At 39.1% G+C, this 18,515-nt stretch overlaps 1 protein-coding gene across 6 annotated transcripts in view; it reads right to left on the reverse strand.

Moving 5' to 3' along the window:
- Positions 1-18,515, reverse strand: part of CTBP1 (C-terminal binding protein 1) — an 87,137-nt gene that overhangs the window by 42,048 nt on the left and 26,574 nt on the right. For 2 of the 6 annotated variants that reach the window (XM_075930926.2, XM_025185761.3), the window contains 3 exons: positions 16,792-16,882; positions 14,943-15,159; positions 10,244-10,398 (listed from right to left, as the gene is read on the reverse strand). In XM_075930926.2, coding sequence (XP_075787041.1) covers positions 10,244-10,398; positions 14,943-14,949 — 162 coding nt within the window. In that variant the 5' untranslated portion in view covers positions 14,950-15,159; positions 16,792-16,882. The remainder of the gene's footprint in view (positions 1-10,243; positions 10,399-14,942; positions 15,160-16,791; positions 16,883-18,515) is intronic. The other 4 variants (XM_006111640.5, XM_075930925.2, XM_006111636.5 and 1 more) reach the window with 2 other exon arrangements.

Below are 18,515 nucleotides of genomic sequence, written 5' to 3' on the forward strand. Positions count from 1 at the left end.
CTGCAAGGTTAGCAGCTGCAAATGTGGCTAGAATTTAGGTGTCACTTGCTGTTGGGATAGACCATGTAACCCTTGTTTATCTAATCTGACTAGATTTACTGAACTTTTTTTTTGATAACTATTAAAAATTGTTCATTAGGGGCCTGATCCACAGCCCAGTGAAGTTAATTCAAAGGCTCCCAGGAACTTCAGTGGACTTTGGATCAGATCCAAGGTGAACAGTCACCTAGTAATACAGACGTTATTGAAGATCCCCAATACAACAAAATCAGAGCTTCCACTTTGGGACAGATACAGATACTGACTCCAGGTTCTCCCTGTGGGTTGGAGGGTGGTTTCCAACCCTTTACGCTATTTTCTCAGCCTTAAGGTACCAAACAGCTCACTTCACCTTGAGGAAATAACACAAAACTTTAATATATCAGGTTTGAAAATAAATCCACTCATCCACGCATACAGAATGGGAGTGACTGTCTAGGACGGAGCACTGCAGAAAGGGATCTAGGAGTCATAGTGGACCACAAGCTAAACATGAGTCAACAATGTGACACTGTTTCAAAAAACAAACAAACATGATTCTGGGATGCATTAACAGGAGTGTTGTGAGCAAGACATGAGAAGTTATTCTTCTGATCTATTCTGCGCTGATTAGGCCTCAGTTGGAATACTGTGTCCAGTTCAGGGCACCACATTTCAAGAAAGATGTGGAAAAATTGGAGAAAGTCCAGAGAAGAGCAACAGAAATGATTAAAGGTCTAGAAAACATGAGCCATGAGGAAAGACTGAAGAATTGGGCTTGTTTAGTTTAGAAAAGAGAAGACAGAGGGGACATGATAGCAGTTTTCAAGTATCTAAAAGGGTGCTACAAAGAGGAGAGAGAAAAACTGATTTCCTTGGCCTCTGATGATAGGACAAGAAGCAACGGACTTAAATTGCAACAAGGGAAGTTTAGTTTGGACATTAGGGAAAACTTCCAAACTGTCAGGGTGGGTAAACACTGGAATAAATTGTGTAGGCAGGTTGTGGAATTGCCATCACTAGAGATATTTAAGAGCAGATTAGATAGACATCTATCAGGGATGATCTAAACTGTGTTCAGTCCCACCGTGAGCGCAGGTGACTGGACTCGATGATCTCCCGAGTTCCCTTCCAGTTCTAGGTTTGTAGGATTCTATGATCCTAGCCTTCTCCATTTTTTAAAATCATTATACTTTCCTTTGAGATATACTTTAAAAATGGTAAATAAGAAGGGCAAGCTACCACTCTGCTCAGATTCTTTCAGAACCTATGGTAGCAAAGTAAACAACAATGAAGTAACAAATGCAAGATTATGGCTTCAATGTAGACTCAAAGAGGAGAAGCTAACGGTGGGGTAAAAGGCTTTTATTCATATATAAATAAATAGAAAAAGTCGAAGACATAGTGAAACAGTGATGGGTAACTTAGGCTAGTGAGTGGGCCACAGAAGTGATCCTTCATCTCAGTGAGCTGGCAGATTGTCCTAACCAAAACGGTCTTCCAGGATAGGTTAGTTTTGCTAACTGCACTTGCATACCTAACATCCGTGTGGGGTGCCGACTGATCTGAAGCAGCACTCTGAATGGCTCTCACAGTCAATGTTATGTGCAATCAGCACGCACCTCATTTCACATGCCCTTGCTTTACATGTGTGTCACGTTAGTAATACTGGTAGGAAAAAACTCTACATAGATGGAAAGCAGAGGAATCTGGCAACCCTGCATGTGAGCAATGAAAACAAAATGTCTTGCAGGTCACATGTAGAACCCTGATGGGCCACATGCAACTCAGTTGCCCACTACTGCAGTAAAACAATGCTACCAATATCTATTTGTGTGTGTACTTTTTAAATGTCTGCTTCACTATGAAATCTCTCCCTTCATGTAATTTTAGCTTAATTCAGAATAAAAAAAACTTCTAAAAAAATTCTATATCAAAACTAATCATTGTGTGAGTTCTATAAAAATTGAATTCAATGGGATGTTAACTTTTTAAATTTCCCAAACTTTTAACTTAAACCAAAAATATGGAAATATACCATTTTTGTAACAGTGACTTTATGCTTTTGACTGGATCAGTGAAATTTAACAGTTGCTTTTTAACTGAATTCAGTAAGATTTTGATGCTTGGATTGTATGTTATGTGATATAGTAAAATTCTTATGTCCAAGGGAGCATGCAAGTCTTAAGGAAAACCAGAGATTTTCAGCATAGCAATTCAGTGAGTCAAAAAAAATTCAAAATTAGTAGCCTATCTAGGTAATAAGAATGTCATATTGCATTGTTAAAAGAAAGCGAGAAAGTACATGCACTTTGATATGAACCCTGAATCCCAGTCCAGAATATAAACTTTGTTTGATGATGTGGTTAATCAGTCTTAGTGCTGTCATCTGTGGCCTGAAAATTAGTGGGATGACAATTTCCGTCTCTTTTTACTCGGCTTAGATTGTTTTTCTAGTTTCATATTAGAGATGTAAAAGGATAATGGGTTAACTGGCACCCAATTAACAAGCATGTGGTCGGGCCCACCAACCCCCCTCTTCTGCCCTCCAACTCCACAGCATGACACAGCGTGCAGGTTAACCAATTAAACCTATTGTTTAATCAGTTAACATTTTACAGACCTATTACCTATCTCACATGCTCTGTGGGCTCCACTTGGGTACTATAAAAACTGAGCTGCAGAATATACCACAGTGGTTAGAAAGTCTGAGACCAGTAGGAAAGCTGAACTAAGGGAGCTGTAGACACCACAAAAGCACTAGGGATCTGTTTGACTCTGGAATTCTTTTAGCGGGTACAGAAGCGAACTAGTGAAAGTGATACTAAGAAAGAAGTCAGAAGGGTCTTGTATGCCAGAAAAAGGTATTAATGGCAAACAAAATGGGAAGGGAGGGATCTTGGAATTGGGAGGGTAGGTCTACACTACAAAGTTTTGTCAGAAAAACAGACATTTTTCTGACAAAACTTGAGGAACATCCACACTGCACATGTGTTCTTCCACAAGAAAATCGGAAGAGCAGAGGGTTTTTTCTGGCATTGGTAATCCTTACTGTACGAGGAAGAAGCCTTTTTGCGAAAGAGCTCTTTCGCAAAAATGCGTATGTGGACGGAGAAGAGAGTTCTTTCGGAAGAGGAGGAAAGAGGAAAAAGCACTGGTGGCCATTCCATCCATAGGAATCACAGTTTACATGCAAGAGAGCATCCATTCAGTCTGGATGCTCTCTTTCGAAAAAGTAGATCGCTTTTTTGATGTACTTTTGCGGCATGGACGCTCTCTTTAGGAAGACTTTTTTTGGAAGATCTCTTCCAAAAAAGCTTCTTCCGAAAGAAGCCTGTAGTCTTGACGTAGCCGGAGAGAAGGGGCAGGTTGCAGACTGGAAAGAGAGAGTACTGTAACTGTGAAGCAAGATGATAGTGCATGAGCCCGGAACATAAGAATGTGAGCGATACGCCTTTTGTGCATGGAAGAAAGGAGGGGAGAAAAAGAAAGAATGTTGAATGGTCCAGTCGGGATGATCAGAGATCCAGGTAATGTTCTGGAAGAATCTTTGTAGGCTTGCATATTTGGATAACAAAACCCAAAATATTTTAGGTTAAGCCACCACAAATTATATGCAGTGAAATAGCTAGTTCCAGTAACTGAGAAAAAATGATAGTTTAGTCGAGATTGTGATCGAACAAAGGTGGAACAATGTTATATTTTTTACTTTTAGAAACACTTTTTGATGACTTCATGAGAGCAGAGACTACCTAAAAGGCATATTTCATTGTGTAAAGAAATTAAAACAGTTAATGTAAATAAGAGCAATGCAAGATCTGTTAACAGATTTGTTTAATGAGCAATAGCTTTATATCAATTTTACATCTGTATGTGACTCAACTGAGTCTCCCTAATTGGATGCAAGAAATCTAGGTCCCAATTATCACACATTCCATATTACTTGGTTTGAAAAACACACTGCTTTTGGCAAAAACATGCTGCTTAACTTCACACAGTCATTGTTTAGACAAGACTTTGTGCTCTGCACTAGTGAGAAAACTCAACATTTATAATAACATGAAACTCAGAAATCAATGTTTAAACATGCTGACTGCCTGTCTTCCCAGAAGTAGTGATCTATGATGGTCGGTGAACATGGGGTAAAGAACTGAAACAGAACATTCCAGGGAGCTGTTCTGCCAAATATATTAACTATCTCTAAACAAATGAATGAGTTTTCTAGCCTCACGTCTAAGTCAATACTTTAAAAAAGCCACAGTCATTAAGTATTGCTATCTGTGGCATATTTTTCAGGAGGTGTGAAACCCTCACTACTTCACTATCTCATCTGTCCCCCAAACTAGCAAAGTTAGAGTTTGGTAGCCCAGAGTTTTGAACATGAGATGAAGTATCAGGAACACGTTAATATTCAATAACTTCATAATAGCCTTGTGAGGGTCATTTAGGGTATGTCTAGATTACATGCCTCTGGTGACAGAGGCATGTAGATTAGACTACCCGGCATAGGAAAATGAAGCAGCGATTTAAATAATCGCCGCTTCATTTAAATGGCTGCCACGCTGAGCCGATCAGCTGTTTGTTGGCTCAGTGAGGCAGCCATTTAAATTTAAATGAAGCGGCGGCGATTACTTAAATCGCCGCTTTATTTTCCTATGCCGGGTAGTCTAATCTACATGCCTCTGGCGACAGAGGCATGTAGTCCAGACGTACCCTTAGATTATTTGAAGTGATCTATCCAAGAGAAGCACTGTAGAAGAACTATTTTCAATTATCACAGTTGAAAACTACTAGATTTCAAACTTTCCTTTGGTTTGAGAGGTTTTTCCCATATTAATATACGGGGAATAACAGCAGACTGGGTAAAGAGTGCTAACGTTTGCCCACTGTTTATTATTAACATGCTGTTTTCCCCACATATAGGCTCTCCTCCAATCATGCTGCTTCTCCCTATCTGCTCTAAAATCTTCCCCTCACACTGCTACAACCATTTATCTCTATGTTACTCTCATAGCAGACCTTATATATCTTTCAAAACCAAGAAATATATGAAAATATACAAATGTTCTGTTTTTACTGAGAAAAAAGCTCTTTTGAAATCAGTAAATTATTCCCTTTTCCCTGGGTTTCTATCATCTCTCCTTCTTACTTCCTTTCCTCAATACCCCAAAATGGCCTGATGTAAATACTTGCTTAGTATCAGGGTATGGCAGATAACAGATGTGAAAGATATATATTTTGAACACCAGAATAAATCTAGTGGCGCAAAGTGATAGTTGTTAGTATGGCCAGATATCTGCATTTAAAGCATAAAACAATTACTATTACTGAACTGTTCAGCAAATCACATTGTAATTTTAAGGCTTTGCTTTTTTTTAAAATTAAAATACTGAAATAGTGTGTTACATTTAAGATGTAAACATTATCTTAAATTATTATATGCCGCATTAACTCCATTCAAATATTGTGGGTTGAATGTGAATTTAATTTTTAAAGTCATGAAACAAAGCATCATTCACAAATATGTAAATAAGACTAATAGTATGTATGCTATGTAAATAATAAGTAGTATGTACGCTATGTAAATAATAAGAGTAATAATATGTATATTTCTGGGGCATGAGGCCCTGAGAGGTGTTGAGCTTCCCTATGTCCCACATAAGACAACGGAAATAAAAAAGACGCTCACAGGACTGGGCTCTTAATTAGTAATATAATTAACTGCAGTGTTTATATGGATCTACAAATGCCAAATACTGGGTCCCGAATACTAGAAAACCCAAAATATTGAACTTTGACCTTCCCATCAGAGGTCACCAAAAGGTCAACAGTCATCAGATTTCAGTCATTTAAGTGTCCTTTTCAAGCTATAATTTGAAACAAGTGCCCCTTTCAGTTACAGTTTTGAACTTCTAAATGCTCTTTCCTTCTAGATCACTGATTACAACAAATACAGCTGATATTTCTAGAAAAGATCATCAGCCTAACAATTTATACAAATTACATTATTTTTTTCTGGAAGGTGTTTGTTGGGTAAGGGATGGCCAATGCAGAGAAATTAAGGGCATTATAGGTCATTTCCATTAATTGGATTTCAGTTAAGAAAACAACTGATGATAAGAGGGTTGAGGGGCCAACATAAATAAAGTAATCTACCTGAAGGCTGGACTGCTGTTATCTAGGGGAAAAAGCCCAAACGAACGAATATTTATGTTCTTTGCCCATCACATCCCCTCCTAGCTCCTTATAAATTGGATCCAGCTATTACCCGTACTAACTTTTTTCCTATAAGTCTGGCTTGAGGTAGGAGACAAAAGGAGGAGCTTAGACAACTTTTTAAGGACAATTTAAAATTAAAGTAATATGCATTTCAGTGTGTTTTAAATATGGATGTATAGGTTGGACCTCTCTCTACCAGCATTCTCGGGACAGAATGAGAGCATCTGTCAATGCAGGGGAAGTCCCCCTGCCATCGCCCCCCAAACCTGCTGCCAGCTCACCACCACCTCAGCAGGTATCCTGCTCTCCCTCTCCTTCCCCCCTTCTGACTGCTAGCCTAGCCAGGCTGCTCGCCCAGCTGCTCCCTGGCTAGCCCAGTCTGCCACAGGTCTCCGGCCCTAGCCCTGCTTGCCACAGGACTCAGGCCTGGCCCCACGCTGCCATGGGGCGCCAGCCACAGCCCTGTGTTGCCCCAAGCCAGGCTGCTGGCCCTGCTCCCCCCTGCCCTGGCCCTCCTGCCATTAGGTTCCCAGGTTCTCTGGTCCTGGAGCACCCATGGGCTCATTGCCAGACGAGAGAATGCTGGTTTTCAGAGGGGCAACCTTTACCTAAAATAATCTCTCTCAGATAAAAAAAAAAAAAAAACATTTAAGTTAAGGAATAAGGCATAGACATATATATGTTACAATAAGTATCTTACATCCTTAACATTAAATAAAACTTTAGAATCTAAATACATTTTTAATATTTATGATGTTTTATTCTTTTGCATTTCTCTCCAATTATTCAAAGAAGACAGAAAGGCAAATTTCACATTTGTTTCTAATAGTTTTTTTCAATTACACTTACAGGTTCTCATGTACTTGCACAATGTTGAAATGTCTGAATTGCAAACACTGTTTAAATAAGAATTTAAAAGAATCATAACATTATTTCTGTTTGTCTGAGGTTTTTATAAAATTTGATTATTGTTGCAAAACCAAAGTTTATTATAAAACTTCAATTTTGAGACATATTTAGGTTGATATTGTCCCTTAAATCACCAAGAGATTTCTTCCAAACATTGCTGATCCTGCATAAACAGAGAGAGAGAGAGAACGAACGAGAACTAAGGGCCTAATCCAACGGCCAGTGAAGTCCAAGAAGAACTCCCACTGACTTTGCTTAGAAATAAAAATTCACCAGCTCAGATCCTTAGTTCATAATCCTTTATTAAAAGACAGGTCCTCCAGATGTATAATTTTTTTTAAAGAGGCTTCTACTCTGTAGGAAATAATGTTGAAAACAGGACACTCAGAAAAGTGAAATTGCATGTGCTTTCCAAAGTGAGGAATTTATTATTCTACCATCTTCTCTCCATATTAAGATTGTTAATATTATATCTCAAAATAAACAAACAAATAAGTGGAAACTGAGTTAGAAGACGACAGACAACACTGATAGTAAGGGAAAACAATCTTTAAGATAATTCCAGATAATGGTTCCAACAAGAGTGGACTATGGTACAATGACTTTTAAAAGTTAAGACAGGAAGTCCAAGAATCAACAACAAAGATATCAACAGAGGAACTATGTATAATACTTGAGTATGCAGCCATTCCTCTGTTGAACATTTCCATAAGGGAAAAAAGAACATTTCCCCTAAACACGATAAGAACAAGTAATACAAGACAAAAAAAAATCCTTTAGACTTTCTTTATATAGTAACAAAACTGTTAGTGCTGTTAGGTTTAAGGATATCAGTAAACTTGCCTTTCTACATTTTCAACAGTTTAAAAAAAATTTTAAATCCATTTTTGGATAGAAATCTGGTTGCTACAGAAATAATGAACTTGATTATACCAGAAAGGCACAGCATAAGAGTCATTCACTTAACTGAAAGGAAATTATTATTGTTTGTACTTTAACAGCCATGTGAGGAAGGATTAGTCTTTCGACATATAAAAACGCCTGCCTTTTAAAGATTTTAACACGGCTGTATTTTGTAAGACTGTAGAGTAAATAAAGTTAAATAATTCAGTTTCAGCTTCTGTCTAGCATTTGAAAAAAGAGCCACTAACTGTCACATGCGTAAGTGTTACAATAATTAGTCAGAGACTAGACCAATAATATATTTGCAGAGTAGCAAGAACATTAGCTCAGTTTAATACACAGACTAAATCCCTAGCATCTGGGACACACACACCCACACATCTGGCCTGCCCATCAAGTTAGCATGTGAGCCTGACATATACCTCCTTGGGACCTTCTGGAGGGAAGCAGGGAAGGCATCCTTCTGGGGTGAATCCCTTTTTCTTTATCTAATTTTTCTCTGCTATCACGCTCATTGTACATAGCACTGATTTTTGGTAGCAAGAAGATAAGGCTTCTTTAGTTCCCAAATTGGCAGTATCAGGCATCGGAGGCCCTGATCTGTTAGGGTACGTCTACACGGCAGTGTATTTCAGGATACTCCTAGTATTCCGAAATAGCTATTCCGCGCCTTTGAAGCAAGCCCATTGTTTCTAAATGTAACTGGCTCGCCATTCCGCTGTCCCTGTAAACCTTGTTCCATGAGGATTAAGGGACATTTCGGAATAGCGGTTTATTTCCAAGTTTGGTGCTGTGTAGACTAAAATTATCTCAAAATAAGCTACACAATTTGCATAGCTCAAATTGTGCAGCTTATTTCAAGCTAAAGGTGCAGAGTAGATGCACCCTTAGTGAGCATTAAGAGTAGCGGGGTTTTTCCCATCCTATTGCTTCTGAAATATGGGAGTCAGGTGTTCTCCCCTAGAAACTGATAGGAGACTGATGGCGGATCTTACCAAGACATCAGTCTCTCAAGAGGGAACACAAGCCCACAGACCAGCTGATGACTCTAGATAACACTGCAGGACTATTTGTTGTTATTTACATTTTTTCAGTTACAGACAAACATGGCCACCTCTCTGAAACTTTTGAATAGGGGAAAGGGCTAGCCAGGTGTATCTTAAGTAACAGATAGGAATGCCTGAATCAGAACAGCCGCTTATCCACCCAATCTCGATATGCATGAATCTTTTGCTAAGATTTGTTTCAGCAAGTCTTTACTGCAGTGTAAGTTCTTAGTGCATAAGGCACCCACTCAAAACTCCAGGGACCCATAGCTGAGAAAGGAATCTTTACTGCTTTGTAAACTCTCTTTTTTATATCAGGGGAGGGCAAGACAGCCTCTGCAGGCCGGATCTGGCCCACAGCCATCCTGCTGCTCTCCCGCCCTGAGGCCAATTGAGACCTGGGGATGAGGGAGTGCGCAAAGTCCTTTCCCACACTAGAGGCACCAACTCTACAGGGAACGGACAGCTGTTTTAAAACAGCCGGCGATTTTCTTTAGTCGCCATGTACCCCGGCACAACGGGGCAAGGGGTGAAGGACTTTGCGTGCTCCCCCTACCCTCAGGCCAATCAGGGCCTAGGGATTAGGGGGGAGCACTCAAAGTCTCCTCCCGCTGTGGCACCTAGGAGGGAACTGCCAGCTGTTTTAGAACCGTGGGTGGGGGGCAAAGACTTCATGTGCGCCCCTACCCCCAAGCCAATCAGGGTCTGTGGGCAGGGGAGCACGAGAAGTCTCCTGGCCCCACCTCTTCCAGGGCAGCCCGGGGCCAGAAATGTATGAAGTGACCCCTTTTTTAAAATGATCGCCCACCTATTTATATGCTAAAATACCAACATTTACAAAACACATAGTGTTTCTCAGCTACTGTATTTCTCTCTATGAATGATATTCTACAATATGTAATGAATGAATACAAGGTTAATGATCATCAAAGGCACTACACCCAGTGCTATATTTTGCTGTTTGAATCAAGATACTTTTTCTCCCTGTTTGTCCTCTACATGAAGTTTGCTAAATCCCTGACCAAGTTGGGTATCTTTTCAACTGTTAACCAAAATACTGTAACTTACATGACAACGCATATATTCTCATGTAACTAAAAACGCGTACATTATACTTATCAACTGGGAGTGTGATTGAAATGTTTTACCTTTTCATGAATTTCTTGTGTGGACTGAGCATCACAAAATGCCACTGTGGCTACATCCTTCAGAATAGGCATTTCTACTGTACAATCCCTGCCATCCAGCAAAGCTACCAAAGGGCGCGGGTGCATGGGCCCATTCATGATCGGAGGGCGAATGCCTGCAATGAAATAGAGAAATGTATTATTTATAGCTCAAGAAAATGCATTTTTCAAAACCAAATGAAATTTAACCTCTATATTTGTATGAGGGTAACTAAAGATTTCATGAGATAAAAGCCAGTAAATTAGGAACACTTAGCAAACAATAAAATAAAGAGAACAAGTAAGTAGGAGTCATGTGTCTTTGTTGCTACATTTTGAGGCCATCCCAGTAAAAGTTCTAGAGCAAGCTCAAGATCCTAGGCACTGAACTGCAAAGGGCAGAAAACAAGGGAAAAAATAGTAATTTACTAAAGGCAGGGCCCTCACTGCACTACTAAAGGAGCAGCTATGACACTTGACCCAGGATGTGTACTCTGACAGGATTTCACAATTCCACAATGAAATCATGTATGATTTACCAAAGGTCTCATATAAAAGGTCATAATGCTGACCTAATGAGGTTTTTTTAATTTAGATATTTCATAAAATTCTTCCTTGAAATTTGTCAAAATAAATGCATCAATACTTGTCCTCCCTTCTCCCCTCCCAAAAACAAAACCAACAGCAACAACAATATGATAATAAAGAAATATACATATTGAGTCATGGTATAAAGAATGAGTTAAGGATGCAGGCTTCATTTTCAAGATTCCAAGATGCTAGAAATTAAAAAAAAAAATTAAGAAGCAGAATGTAAATACTTTTGAGTATGTAAATACTCTAATGGCATAGAAATCAGAAGTATGCAAACCTAATTGAGGGAAGATTCCCATAACCTTCAATAATATTAAACTACTACATTTACAGAAAAATGACTCTCCCAAAGAGACAAGGAAAAATAAACTCAAGGGCTACGGAATACTGTAGTTTTCCCCGCCACAATACAAATAGTTTGAATGACTGCAACTGAAGCAGTCTTAAAATTTCTAATGTAGCCATTATAATTTCTATACATTTGCTGTTACAGAATGAGTTTGATATGCTTTGCATTTCCTAAACAATTAGTCTTTAAACTTATGCCAGAGAGTGAGGGGAGATACGGTTATCAACCTCTCCCCTCCCATGTCTGCACTGATTACTTGCTTTACTTGTGGGGGGACAAGGTCAAGATTTTGGAAAGTGGTCAAGGGCCGTGCACTTTTCTGTAGAGGAGATGCGGGGTCTAGAATGGAGGTTGGGTGCAGAACAGCATAAGGGGTAAGGGAGTGTGGTACAGGGAGATGGTGTAAGGTCCAAGAGGGAGTTTGGGTGAAAGAGGGGCTTGTGATCTGGAGCAGAGGACTGGGGCACAGGGTCTGAGAGAGTGTTTGGGTGCAGAAGAGGATTCTGGCCTTGGGGAGATGTTTAGGAGGGGGTACAGAGTCTGGGAGGGAGTTGTGACCTGGAGCAAGGTGGTGCAGAAGGTTTGGATAGTGACCTGAGGGAGTTGGGGTGCAGGAAAAGCAGAGGTGCCAGCGGAAGTCTCTGGCTGGGAGGCACTTATCTAAGAATCTCCCAGCCAGCAGCCCTACAGCACCCCCAAGGCAGGCTGGACTCCCTGCCTGCTGAAGCCTCAGACCGCTTGAAAATACAGGCTGCTCCGTCCACATGGCTTCCAGCTCTAGGAGGGGGAAGAGGCTTGCATTGCCCCAATTCCCAAGGCCAATCTCCCAGCTCCTATTGGCTGGTTGTTTCCAGCCAACGGGCGCTGAGAGATTGGCTGGGTTTAGGGATTTTATGTTTCGATTAATCAGCTAATCGAGTAGCCAATGCAATTTCCATCGACTACTCAAATAGTCGATAAGGGGGCAGTCGCTATCCCACTGCTCTTCTCCCTTTGAAATGTACTAGAACTGCCTGCAGCTCCTGTATATTTTAAAGGGGGAGTGGTAGCTGCTCCCTACTGGCATGGGTTCCCCTGTGCCTCTTCCTTTGAAATGTACAAAAGCTGCAGGTGGCCCCCAGGCCATATTTTGCCCAGCCATGCTCTGGGGGGACTGCTACTCTGACTGCTGTGCAAGTGGGTGGAGAACAGGTGGAGCCTTGGCTATCCTGCAAAAAGTCACAATTCATTCTCTGGTCAGTTCTTGAGGCAGTCTACTTGTTGCCCTGTATTCAGGGCAGATTATAAACATACAGCCTAGTCCTGCGGTATGCATTAGTATTTAAGCCATTTACTTTCTCAAAGGGTTTTTATCTTTGAAGAAAAAAAGTACTCAAGTCAGCAAAATGTAATCCACTTAATACTCTTTCCAATTATTCCTACAGTCATGCTTTTTAGATGGCACAAAATCCCTTGAGAGGCATCTAGAAATAACTCTTGGCTTCACTTTAAAAGTTACTAGGTATTTTTGTCTTCTTTTCAAAAGCAAACAGCAGCAGGATCTTTCAAACTGAGCAGGAAGCCAATGGAATTTTACCAGCCCTTTCTTATCTGGTCACCACCTAAATCTGTTTGGTCCCATTGCCTTCCCAAGAAACTGGTCATTTCTTTGGAGTCATATGGCCATCCAACATCTTGACAGGTGAAAGGAGATATGACAAAAATCGGTCTATGATGGTCCTTCATAATGGTATGGGAAAAGGAAATGGAGTAGCACTGTGTTAATCACAGAATGAGCGATAGCAAGGCATCTACTAAAAACGATGCTCTGGAGATGAGATGCTCATGAAAACCATTCTCTCAAGAAAGGACCAAGCATATCAATTTTCATTATCAACTGCAGTGGGTCTCCTCTTTGATAAGACAGCAGGATTCTATTTAGTGATGATTCTGGCACATTCCACGAAGAATTTCAGCACTCATTTCAATATGCATAGACTTGGATCAGCTTCAAAAATTAAGTATGATTGAAACAAAATGCAGAATTTTTCTTTTTTGGCTCTGTTTGAATCATGTATCTAAGAGAAGTCTAATAGTCATTTGTACTATTCAGAAAGGACCATGCGTCATCCCTGATATTGGCAGTATTTTCTTATAAATACATCATGTGCTAGTTCATGACATAGAACATGAACACCACAAAGTTACTTCCGCTACCCTTACAATTACTGACCCTTTCAATGGGAACTTCACTGAAAGCCCCCGCTGTAAACTAGAATTTGCCATGCCTTCAAAGTAGAGTAATTTGCAGAATCACAAGCATCCTGATATGTAGCCACAGTGCAATAAAGTACAATTACTCTTTGAAAAGGAACTGTAAAAATGATAATTGTGGGGATGCCAGATTTATTGCCTCTCTTATCAACTGCGGACATTTTACAAGTAAAAGATGTAACCACCAATCCAGTAAACCTAGCCAGGGTCTGAGGGACACACTGGATTCTTTTTGGTTCCTGCCTCCTCACCAGTAATGAAGATACTGCAACTGGAACTTTGATACCAAAACTACTAATGATGAACAAGCTAATATATGATATAACTCAGAGGAACCCTGTGTACGCTCAAAAGTTTGTCTCTCTCACCAACAGAAGTTGGTTCAATGAAAAATATCATCCTTGTCTTTCTAATAGTTTTGCAACACTAGCACAGAAGTAATACAATTAGTTTTTGTCAGTAGGATAGCAGATGTGTGTCTGAATAAACACAGAGCAGAATGGTTGAGTAAGAAAGTGCCATTTTTATAGTCACCTTCCAGATATCCAAATCTTGAAGTTGACCAAATACTGAACTGCTGATGCAACAGAAAACCACTTTTTAAAATAAGGACTCCTCCAAAAGGAAATCATTAGAAAATACATGAGACCTCATTCATGTTATAACTCAATGGATTGTAACTGAGTTACACCTGTTTAACATTGGCATAAGTGATGTACCAAATTCAGACCCAAGATATAAAAGGAAAGGTAACAAAAATAACTTGAATTACAGTTATATTCTGCAAGACTTCAGACTGGATGTAGCCAGTATACCCTCAGACTTCAAGTCTAACCAGTGACCTTGACCATGAAAACACAGCTATTCCTTTGTTTGCCAAAACACTCACTAAATTTCAGGCTAGACTTCCTGTTGCACAACTTCTCAGCATAAATGCCATATCACTGAATTACAAACAATAACTCAATACTTAAGTGAATTTACAGTAATTTCATCTCAATGTCAATACGTATTAAAAGTTTACATTTGGAAAAACATGGTTTCACTATTAATCAGAGTCATCTCAACAAGAAACCACTCTTCCACCAGTTGAGTGCATTTTTGTCTACTTCTTATCTTGAAATGTCATGGTGTACCCTGTGTCTGGTCTCTGCAGAAAGCCCTCAGCGTGGCCAGATTAAGAAACGTTTAGTCACGAGCAATATTTTCCATTACTGTTTTACAATAAAACTTGCCACCCAATGACAAAAAAAGAACTGTAATATGGGTAAAAGCAGTTTTTTTCAACCATAAATACTACACTCAGATTTAAGAGCTAGTTTTGCTTGGTTGGCTTTTCCAGATACATGGTATATCATAATATATAATAAAAGTAGAGAACTTTAAAACCACCTATCCCCCAATGACAGCTGTTTCACAACATATGATTTAAAAAAAATAATCTCCATTTATCCTAACTCCATACTTTCAGGAACCCCTACCAACCTGACATTTCTTAATCTGAGCTTGATTTCCAGGGTCATGAATTCGATTTCTCAATTCTTTACAATCTTCAGTATTCTCAGGCAAAATAGTATCCTGTCACTTGATCCTCATTTCCATGTCTTTAACTTTTCTTGTAGTCTCCTGTAATCTTGAACCAAAGCTTTTAAACTTCTTATCCACTGCAACCTCTGTAGCCTGGATCGTGTTCAAATTTTTACTAAAAATTAAACACAAAAAATACATTAAAACAACATTAAGGGTCTGACTCATACTCACAAAAGCCAGGAAATTCAAAGTTGAAGCTTCTCACTGTATCCTTATTCTTCCCCACTTCACTGCTAGTTCTCCACACCTGCTGTGCACTGCTACCATCAATTCACATTCCACTGAAATCAATGGAATGTTAAAACATATATGGAACATTCAGCAGCACAGCAGGTGCACCGTAAATGGACATACCTGGAATGCTCAGAGCAGTCATGTGATAAACTTTTTTGCCTAAAGTGTTGCAGGGTTCTGAGGACAGTTTGTGATCTCCTGTTTCATATGCTGCTGGAAAAGCCAGACACAGTGGGGGTGTACATTAAAGATGAAGTGAGAAGCCTTAACTCTGAATTTGCTGGTTTTGGTGGGTATAGGTCAGGCCCTTAATGTTATCTAAATGTATTTAAGAGAAACATCTTCTGCTAACAACTCAAAATTCAATAGGCCTCAATCCAGCAAACACTGACACAAGTCTTCCTTGTCAATGCATCAGCTCTTTAAGTACAAAGTTTCAACACAACTGTAAGGTGATTGTGTCAACAACTGTTCATCTTTTACTAAAATAAAAGATAAACAATCCCACAGTACCACATGCATACCCATGAACAGTAGCTCCATATGTTAAGAGTAGCTATTACATATGGACACAACAGTGCCTTTCAGAACTGAATACTGGGATGATTATTTAGAAAAAAAAATCCAAATCTAGTGTGAAGCCAGTTTTCAGTCATTAAATCTCACATAGAACCAACCTACTACACAAGCAATGTGAGTGATTCCTTGGGTCTTCACACAGATTAATGACCTGCAGATTAATGACCTGATCACCCATTCAGGTACCAAGTTTGGAGGGGAAGGCATCTCATGCCCAGTTCCCCTCATTTCCCCGAGGATATGCCCTACAAATCATCTGTGCAGCCCTGAAATGAATCCATAGCATTTATTTTTCTTCTTTTCTGGTAACTGAACAAATGGATAAGCAACCCCAAATTTGTTAAACAGAAATCCCAACACTAACACACACACAATCATTCCTGAACTGAATCCTTGTACACGAATTATCAGTGAGAGAGAGAGAGAGAGAGAGAGAGAGAGAGAGAGAGAGAGAGAGAGAGAGAGAGAGAGAGAGAGAGAGAGAGAGAGAGAGAGTGTGTGTGTGTGTGTGTGTGTGTGTGTGTGTGTGTGTGTGTGTGTGTGTGTGTGTAATAAAATGAAAGATTGATATAAATGCTGAGGGGGGAAAAATGAAAAATTCTCTGGGTCTTTAACAGCCCCTCTGTATGTTAGTCACTGGTCCTTTATCTTAAGCATTTTCTTCGCAATTATCATATTTAAAACAAACTATAAGTAAAGAAGTCAGATTACAGAAAGGGAGACATTGACTAACCAAGCAATCATTTGCATTTAAAAACAACATAATTCAATAGAAGAAAACCAACTGTTAAGACAATAATATTATTTTGACATTTCACTGCCATTGCTTAATGTAACACTACAAGAATTGTTAATTTTTTTTGTCAAATAAAGCATAGATTTTAAAATGAAAGGGATACTGTCATGTATGTAGGCCTGAAATTTGACCTACCTTTCATTTTCTTATATCTGTTTGCAAAGTCCATGTAATTCTTTAAATGTGTTTTTCTTTTTTCAAAACAAATGCTTCAATTCTCTTTTTTCTGAAAAATATATCAATGCCAAAAAGCACAACACTCATGAGTAACCCTATAAAAACAAACCAGAATGCAAGTAAAAAGGGCTTGAGGGGTCAGGAGGCACTGGGAAGCAGAGTTTTCATTTTCAACCGTCCAGGGGGAAATGATGAACAAGAATGTAAAACAATTACTTTATCAAGAAAACTCCCTTGACAATGTCCGTTTAAAAAAACGTTTCCTATTACAGTTATCTTTTAAAATGTCACAGTAGTTTTAATTTTAAACAATAAATCACAAACTATTGAATTCCCTCTCTGAATTAACATTTAAAGAACACCACACTATCATGACATGCTGTCAGATAACTTGAGCTGACATCTGTAACCTTTGTACCTAGGTTCCCTATCCTCTTTTGTTTCATCTCACTTTTCTCCCTCTCTACATTGTAAATTCTTAAGGGTAGGCCATGTGTCTCTTATTTTTCTGTGAAGCATCTACTTTGGGGCATTATTACAATAATACCCCTGGTAATGGCATTCCTTTCCTTAATTCATCTAAAACAAACAAAATACATCTTATAATATTACTACAAAATTGTCATAAATTAGGTTTGATAATATTCCTCTAGTCTTCAAATAAGTAGAAAATTCCCAAATTGTAAAATTTTCATTTGAGGTCTGGAAAGACTAACTTGTAGGAAAATTAGAAATCTGGGAATTTATTTTACTGCTACACCACTATGAGTTTGTAGGACATCTCTTTACATGATCCAGTTACATTCTGGACCAAATTCTGAGAAGACTATGTGGTGATGTACTCACAAATCACATATCACCTGTGAACTGATCAAACATGTGACTGTAAGGAAAAGTAGAGTTCCATGCACCATGTTGATATTCTGAAATATATAAAGTGCATGTAATTTACGTACCATGAAATCCTGGCCCAGTTGAAGTTAAATGGCAAAACTCTCTTGGTTTCAGAGGGGTCAGGATTTCACTAACGGGCTAGAAAGGAGGTTTATCAAGGAAAGTAGCAGATATAAATATGTAAAAGAAAGCTGTTATTGAGCCCCACAAATTCCTCTACCTGGCAGATGAACTCTTCATTTCATAAGTTTCAGAGGGGTAGCCATGTTAGTCTTTAACTGATATTTTTAAAGTGGTTTTTTTTTTAATGTCTGCATTTTATTTCACTGGAAGATCAGAGATGTAAATAGCAGAGACATAAGGGCCAGATACTATCAATTTAAAAAAAAGATGTGTAAGAACTCTATTCACTTCAATGGGTTTTGAGTCCAGTGCTAGAAATGCAGATGCAGCAAAGCACTTCAGCACTTGCTTCACTTACTTTAACCATTTAAGTCCCCCTGAAGTACATGGGGTTACTCACATGACTTAATGACAAAAGTGCTGAAGTGGTTTGGTGGAGCAGTTCGTAGGTCAGAAATAACAATGATCTATGGATATGAATGCACTCTTTCTGTTTACCAAGTCTGGGTGAAAATCAAGTAATTTCTTTAAAAAAATGTAACAGACCAAAAAGTTGTGGTTTCCGGATCAGCGCTCACCTGATAATGTGCAAAGCAGTTGCTTGTCTTACATCCCCATATTACTTGTTTTGCTTGATATATTATACACCCATTCTTTCCCCTTGG

This window comes from Pelodiscus sinensis, chromosome 4 (genome assembly GCF_052426305.1).
Source record: "Pelodiscus sinensis isolate ZL-2025 chromosome 4, ASM5242630v1, whole genome shotgun sequence".
NCBI classification, from domain to species: domain Eukaryota; kingdom Metazoa; phylum Chordata; order Testudines; family Trionychidae; genus Pelodiscus; species Pelodiscus sinensis.